The following is a 7723-nucleotide window of genomic DNA, read 5'->3' as shown; positions in this document are numbered from 1 at the left end:
CCCTCTCCCACTTACACAGCACAAGAACCAAACTGTACACCAAGTTAATGTTTGATTATGTCACGTGACGATCGCTGTCAGTGAGCTAGCGGTACCTGGAAGTTTACTTTTAGAGATAAAGAGGGCAGAACTTGACTAGGTCTCTTCATAGGCAACAACAGTTTAACTGGCTGGAATTCCTTAACAATCACTTGAATCACATTTTTTTTTTATCTTTGTTGGAGTATAATTGCTTTACAATGTTGTGTTAGTTTCTGCTGTACAACAAAGTGAATCAGCTATACGTATACATATATCCCCATACCCCCTCCCTCTTGAGCCTCCCTCCCACCCTCCCTATCCCACCCCTCTAGGTGGTCGCAAAGCACCGAGCTGATCTCCCTGTGCTATGCGGCTGCTTCCCACTAGCTATCTCTTTTACATTTGGTAGTGTATATGTCCATGCCACTCTCTCACTTCGTCCCAGCTTCCCCTTCCCCCACACTCCGTGTCCTCAAGTCCATTCTCTACGTCTGCATCTTTATTCCTGTCCTGCCCCTAGGTTCATCAGGACCATTTTTTTTTTAGATTCCATATATATGTGTTAGCATACAGTATTTGTTTTTCTCTTTCTGACTTACTTCACTCTGTATGACAGACTCCAAGTCCATGCACCTCACTACAAATAACTCGATTTCATTCCTTTTTATGGCTGAGTAATATTCCATTGTATGTATGTGCCACATCTTCTTTATCTATTCATCTGTTGATGGACATTTAGGTTGCTTCCACATCCTGGCTATTGTAAATACTGCTGCAATGAACATTGTGGTACATGTCTCTTTTTGAATTACACTTTTCTCAGGGTATATGCCCAGTAGTGGAATTGCTGGGTCATATGGTAGTTCTATTTTTAGTTTTTTAAGTTACCTCCATGCTGTTCTCCATAGTGGCTGTATCAATTTACATTCCCACCAGCAGTGCAGGAGGGTTCCTTTTTCTCCATACCCTCTCCAGCACTTATTTTTTGTAGATTTTTTGTTGATGGCCATTCTCACCAGTGTGAGGTGATACCTCATTGTGGTTTTGATTTGCATTTCTCTAATGATTAGTGATGTTGAGCATCCTTTCATGTGTTTGTTGGCAATCTGTATATCTTCTTTGGAGAAATGTCTATTTAGGTCTTCTGCCCATTTTGTGGTTGAGTGTTAGTTTCAGGTGTACAGCAAAGCAATTCAGTTTCATATATATATGTGTGTGTGTGTGTATATATATATATATATATATATATATATATATATATATATATTCTTTTTCAGATTCTTTTCCATTATAGGTTATTACAAAATACTGAATATAGTTCCCTGTGCTATACAGTAGGCCCTTGTTGTTTATCTATTTTATATGTAGTAGTGTATATGTGTTAATCCAGCACTCCTAATTTATCCCTCCCCCGCTTTCCCCTTTGGTAACCATAAATTTGTTTTCTACGTCTGTGAGTCTGTTTCTATTTTGTAAATCAGTTCATTTGTATTATTTTGTAGACTCCACATATAAGTGATATCATATGATATTTGTCTTTCTCTGTCTGACTTACCTCACTCAGTATGATGATCTCTAGTTGCATCCATGTTGCTGCAAATGGCATCATTTCATTCTTTTTTATGGCTGAGTAATAGTCCATTGTGAGATCGATAGATAGATAGATAGATAGATAGATAGATAGATGATAGATAGATAGATGATAGATAGATAGATAGATAGATGATAGATGATAGATAGATAGATAGATAGATAGATAGATAGATAGATAGATAGATGATAGATGATAGATAGATAGATAGATAGATGATAGATGATAGATAGATAGATAGATAGATAGATAGATAGATAGATAGACCCAGCCACTGCATCACTTTTTGATTCATTCATCCAGCCAACATCTACTGATTCTGGCACAGTACTGGGCTTGGAGGCTCCAGCAGAAACCACCACAGATGCGTCTCCCACCTCCCCAGAATTCATGCACCATCTGGAGAGACAGACTGACAATCTATACAGATAAACAGACACATCAGAGGTTGTGACCTAGCAGGTAAGAAGGAAATGAATGCTGCTGGAGTAGAGAATGATGGGAAAGGAAGCCCAACTCAAGTCTGTGTGCACAGAAGGCCTTTCTCAGGACAGATCTATATCCATTCAGGGAGGCAGTGAGAGAGCACTCGGTAAATAAGAAACCAAAAGAGATCAGGCAGCAAAAGGTCAACTGTGCTCATCACTCAGGCCCAGGGAAAGAAGACACTTTGGGAAATTCTGATGATCAGTTGAAGGCGAAGGGGCAAGAGGAACAAAAATACTAAGAGGAACACGTATCTATTGAGCATATGCTGTGTGCAGGTATGACGCTTAGTACTTTACAGCACATCTTAGGTAATCTCCAAGAACTGTGCTGTAAAAGCTGATACTCTTATTCCCATTTTACAAACGAAGACAGTGAGGCTCAGAGAGATGGAGTGATTTGCCAAAGTCCTGTATTTACTAAATGGCAGATCTGAGACCCAGGCCCCGGGTGTGGAAGCCTGGAAGCACTGCCTCTTAACCACAACTCCCCATGGCCTCAAGCAGGGCCCAGACAACAGTATTAAGACTGAGATGGAAATGGACAACAAACCAGAAGACAGAAGTAGAGCTGTAATCCCCACAGTCATGACCCAATCAAAATAAATGGAGAGAAGGCAGATGGCAGGACTTTGGGATTAAGTAGAATGTACTCCCACAGCAATACCCAGCACTAGCTGGTGCTCCGAAGATCGGGCGAAGGGTCAGGGAGCCAAGTATGGTAGTTGCCGAATAGAAGTGCCCCTCTCCAAGAAAGGGCAAATCGGAGTGCAGACAGAACCGAGCACCTCGCTCTTTCCTTTTGGGATCCATTGTTGTTTGACGCAACCCCAGGATGAAAGCACAGAGCCCAAAGTTTTCACTATGGACATCACTGGCCCATACTTGGGGATCTGTTAGGAGGTTCATGGAGAAACTGCTAACTTAAATTGATGTCCTGTGGGGCATGTTCACTGGGTCCCCCTCATTCCGGTACTTAGAGTAGTTACTTAGAGTCCCTTTTCCCTGTACCACCATCCTTCCTCCACAGACCTCCAGTCTTGTGTGTGCTTACGTATGGGTGCACATGTGTGCACGTGCTCACACTCATGTACTCTGAAGCTCCCTGCCCTCCCTGCCCTGCCCAGACACTCAGCAATTCTCCAGGACCAAGATTCTGGGTGAACAGGAAAGAGGTAGCAATGCTTTTGCTCATTGGTGTGCGCTTATCTGCCATTCTGAAATTCATAGCCCAGTTTAAACAGTAGGGGCAATAATTCTTCCGAAGTCTCAATGTTGTGAGAGTTCATCTGTAGATCACACAGAGCAAAGGGGCTGTAAGTACACACAGTCACCCCGGTAATGATTTTGTGGCTTTCCTGCACGACGCAGAAACTCAGAAATTTTTGAGGCCTCTGTGCACTTGGATGGTTTGGGATCGTGACTCTGCCCATGACCAGGAAATGTTCTTTACCAATATGAATAGCAGACAATCCACACACTGTCAAGAATTACGACCAAGAACCACTACTAAGCAATTCGACAAAGCTCCTGTCCTGAAACCTGTGAAGATCTGACACTCAAAATCCATTGTTAATTCCCCCACTCATCAAATATTTATGGGAAGTCTTGGCTCTCCCAGCACGATGCTAGGAGCTGGGGCCAGAAACCCAAGTTAGAAACGGTCTGTGCCTGTCAAGAGGGCTCTGGTGGACAAACAACCAGGCAATTACAGGGCAGAGTGAGATGTGCCCTGGTGGGGGAGCATGGGTGGCCAAGGAAACTGAGCAGGGCAGTGATGTAGTCTTGCTTTAGGGGCTACTGAAGAGTGGGGCGTCTGCAAGAGCATTCCTGGAACCCATTGGAAGGTGATTTCTTTTAAAGCTGAAACCAATAGTTAAGAAACCCACCACTCCACAGATTCCTAGTTCTTTTGATGGAATCAGATTGGAGCTGCTTGTTACTAAACTAAAAGGGCTACATAAACAAGTCCTTTGCCCTCTGGATAATCTGTGGGACCCTGCAGGGGGAAACAAAGCCATCTTCCTTAAATCTCTGTAGCATTTTGCTTTATTCTGCCTTGTACCCCTTAGCAGTCTGCCTGTCTGTCTCTGCTACTAGACTCTCTCTGTGTCTCCGCCTCTACCTATGTATCTATCTATTCACATATGTATACATATATATGTCCACAGGTTCAGCTTTGGAACCACCCTCTCACGCAGGTGGCCGTCCATGGTTTTGCAGACAGTAAGACTCAGTAAATGTCTCTGTATGGATGTGACACCCCTTCTCCCTTTGCTCTAGGCCCCATGTCCAAGCAAGAAAGTGCTGAATCCGGATCATTCTACCACTGTTTCTCACACCCACCCGCCATGGTCCTGCTTCAGGGCCTCAACCCCCAAGCCCCCTAATCCCTACCTGTCCCTTTTGGCTCCCTGCATAAGATGTCCCCACGCCACCACCACCCCTGAAACCTTGGTCAACAGATTCCTAGGGCCCAGAATAGAATTCAGACTCCTCAGCCTTGCCCTCGGAACTCCCTGGGATGGACTCCAGCTCACTCCTCCTCTCTAGCCCTTCTGCTTGACCCCTCCCTCTGCCCCTTTCCCTCCTGCCGTTCTGGATCACTTAACCCTCCCAAAACACACCTGGTATTTTTCCATATTGCTTTGTTTACACCGGACTCTACTCCCAATCTGCTTCCTACTACTGTTTATTGCGTGCTTAGCAAATGCCAAGTTCAGGGCTTCAGTCTCTCCAGGTGATATGGAGTCAGCAGTTTGTCATGGTGAAATGGTGCACCCTTTTGGATCTACTACCCTTCATGATGAAATGTTGAGAGTTCATTAGTTAATCATTTCCTCTTAGAACTAAGTGACCTTTATTGGTGTTGCCTCACCATTTATGAAAGCAAAGAATATAGAGTCAGGGAGAGAATAAGGAGGAGGTGGAAAGAAGTCAGATGTCAAAAGAGAATCATGGTTATGATACAGCAGTTTTAGCAGAAGTAATCATTGAACCCCAAGTTTACCCACAGCACTATAAACATGGCCAAACAAGCTTTAATCATTTTGATATACTAGACGAGGTGTTCACAAACTATGGGCCAGAGCCCCCTGGGGATCCCCAAGACTACATCAGAGAATTTCGCAAAGTTAAAACTATTTCCATGATAATGATATTTGACTTTCGTGTACAGTGGAATTTCCCAGTGGCTACATGACACGTGATATAGCAATACATTGAATGTAGACGCAGATATAAAAACCTAGCTGTCTGTTAAGCCAGAGAGATGAAAAAAATGTAAAATGAAACCACTCTTCATTAAATTTCTTTGGCTTGAAAAATAGTTATTTTTCCATAAAAATATGATTTATGTTAGCATGTAATGGGTTTATCGTTATTAAATTGACTAACTTTGGCTGTTTTAATTTTTAATGGAGTAAGTGCTGATGGATATAACCCACATAAAATCAAAAGGGTCCTGAAGCCAAAAAGTTGGAGAAATGCTGTCCTAGACAAATGATACGACTGTCCTTCAGCCCAGGGTCGGACTAAACTCACTCCTGTTGCACTACCCCTACCTCAGGCCGAGGGGAACCCTGACGTAAACCCTATTTTAAGAAAAGCATTTCCTAAGGCATTCAGAGCCACTGCCCCTATTTGGAGACCACAGGTCAGCTGAGGGCCGGGTGGGCGGAGCGAATGAGTGGGCGGGGCCTCCGCGCCTGCGTGAAACACGTCACAGAGCGCCTCGTGGGGAGAGCATTCTGGGATGCGGCCTCGGCCAATGAGACGCGGGCCTCGTCACAAGGGGCGGCCCCTCCGGGCAGCCTGGCCTGGTGTGCACTCTGGGCCGTGCCCCGAGGCTGACGGCCGCGCTGCTCGCCCTCTCCCTGGCCTGCGGGCCGTGCCGGGCCGTCCAGCATGGTGGACTACTACGAGGTGCTGGGCGTGCCCCGCCAGGCCTCGATCGAGGCCATCAAGAAGGCGTACCGCAAGCTGGCGCTCAAGTGGCACCCGGACAAAAACCCTGAGAACAAGGAGGAGGCGGAGAGGAGATTCAAACAAGTGGCCCAGGCCTACGAGGTATTGTCAGACGCCAAGAAGAGGGACGTCTACGACCGATACGGCGAGGCGGGAGTGGAGGGCGGCGGTGGCGGCAGGCCCTTCGAGGACCCGTTCGAGTGCGTCTTCACCTTCCGCGACCCGGCCGACGTCTTCTGGGAGTTCTTCGGCGGCCGGGACCCGTTTTCGTCTGACTTCTTCGGAGACCCGCTTGAGAACATTTTGGGCGGTCGGAGGAGCTCCCGCGGAAGCAGAAGCAGAGGGTTCGCACCGATTTTCTCCACCTTCAGTGAATTTCCAGCATTCGGAGGTGGTTTTTCTTCCTTTGATACAGGATTTACTTCCTTTGGTTCCCTGGGGAATGGGGGCCTTTCTTCCTTCTCCATGTCTCGTAGTGGTGGGACGGGCAACTTCAAATCCATGTCGACTTCCACCGAAATCATTAATGGCAAGAAGATCACCACCAAGAGAATCATTGAGAATGGCCAAGAAAGGATAGAGGTGGAAGAAGACGGAGAGTTAAAGTCCATGACAATAAATGGCAAAGAGCAGTTGCTACGCCTTGACACCAAGTGATTCCGGTCCACATTTAATTCAGAGCACATTTTGAGGAAGAGTAGGATTTTTTTTTTTTTTTTTTTGAAGATTGCAAGCGAACTCTACTTTCAAAACGACTGTACTCAAGAATTTAGAAACAGATCAAGGCAATGCCTATTTGTTGTTGTTGGGACCACAGAATGGGACCTCTGTTTTTCTTTAAAACTGTGGTAAATATCTGTATGCTCTTTGCTATTTATTAAACATCCCAAGGCTGATAGTGATTATTTCATGGTACTAAGACAAAATGTTCACCACCGCACTTTGAACCTTGCCTTTCCATTTTGTTTGAAGTGTGAGCCAAGTAGCTCGCTCTGAAGTTAACATTGCGAAGGTAAATACGTTTACTTCAATTTTTTAGCACAAAGTAGTAAGAGGTATGAATATATTAATAATACTCCTGGCTTACAGATGGTTTTTAGTTCTATATAATGCTGGTGACATAATAAGAGTTGACTGCTTAAATATAGCGGTAAACCTAGGCTTTTTAAAAACAGGTAAACCTGGCATAGGTTGATGTATTAGTTTCCTATGGCTGCTGTAACAAATTACCACAAACTTGGTGGTTTGAAACGGTGTCTGTTTATTCTCTTAGAGATCTGGAGGTCGGAAGTCTGAAATTGGTTTCATTGGATTGAAGTCGGTGTTAGCAGGGAGCGTGTTCCCTCCAAAGGCTTGGGCAAAATACTTAAGTAAATTCCTCATGGTTACCATTAGTTAATAGGATCCTTAAGACACTATTCAGATAACTTGACTTAAACAGTAATTAAAAAAAAAAAACAGTGGTGGTGATGACTCAAAAACTTTATTCAATTGCTAGCTGTACCCAAACTGGTTCTACAACTATGAATGCTGGAAATGTAAAAAAGCATTTCCAGGGGCTTCCCTGGTGGCGCAGTGGTTGAGAATCTGCCTGCCAATGCAGGGCACACAGGTTCGAGCCCTGGTCTGGGAAGATCCCACATGCCGCGGAGCACCTAGG

General features: G+C 44.9%; 1 protein-coding gene across 1 annotated transcript; it reads left to right on the top strand.

Annotated features, from left to right (window-relative positions):
• The first annotated feature begins 6003 nt into the window (after nucleotides 1–6003).
• Nucleotides 6004–6720, top strand: LOC103012413 (dnaJ homolog subfamily B member 3). The gene has a single exon (XM_007184753.2). It carries the CDS (start codon nucleotides 6004–6006, stop codon nucleotides 6718–6720), a length of 717 nt encoding a protein of 238 aa, XP_007184815.1.
• The last annotated feature ends 1003 nt before the right edge of the window (nucleotides 6721–7723 follow it).

This window comes from Balaenoptera acutorostrata, chromosome 8, assembly GCF_949987535.1.
Source record: "Balaenoptera acutorostrata chromosome 8, mBalAcu1.1, whole genome shotgun sequence".
Taxonomy (NCBI): Eukaryota; Metazoa; Chordata; class Mammalia; order Artiodactyla; family Balaenopteridae; genus Balaenoptera; species Balaenoptera acutorostrata.
This window is presented reverse-complemented; position numbering and strand designations above follow the sequence as displayed.

What these genes read in the sequence shown, in the direction of transcription:
- LOC103012413 (XM_007184753.2), top strand. Translation starts at nt 6,004, where the DNA reads ATGGTGGACTACTACGAGGTGCTGGGCGTGCCCCGCCAGGCCTCGATC.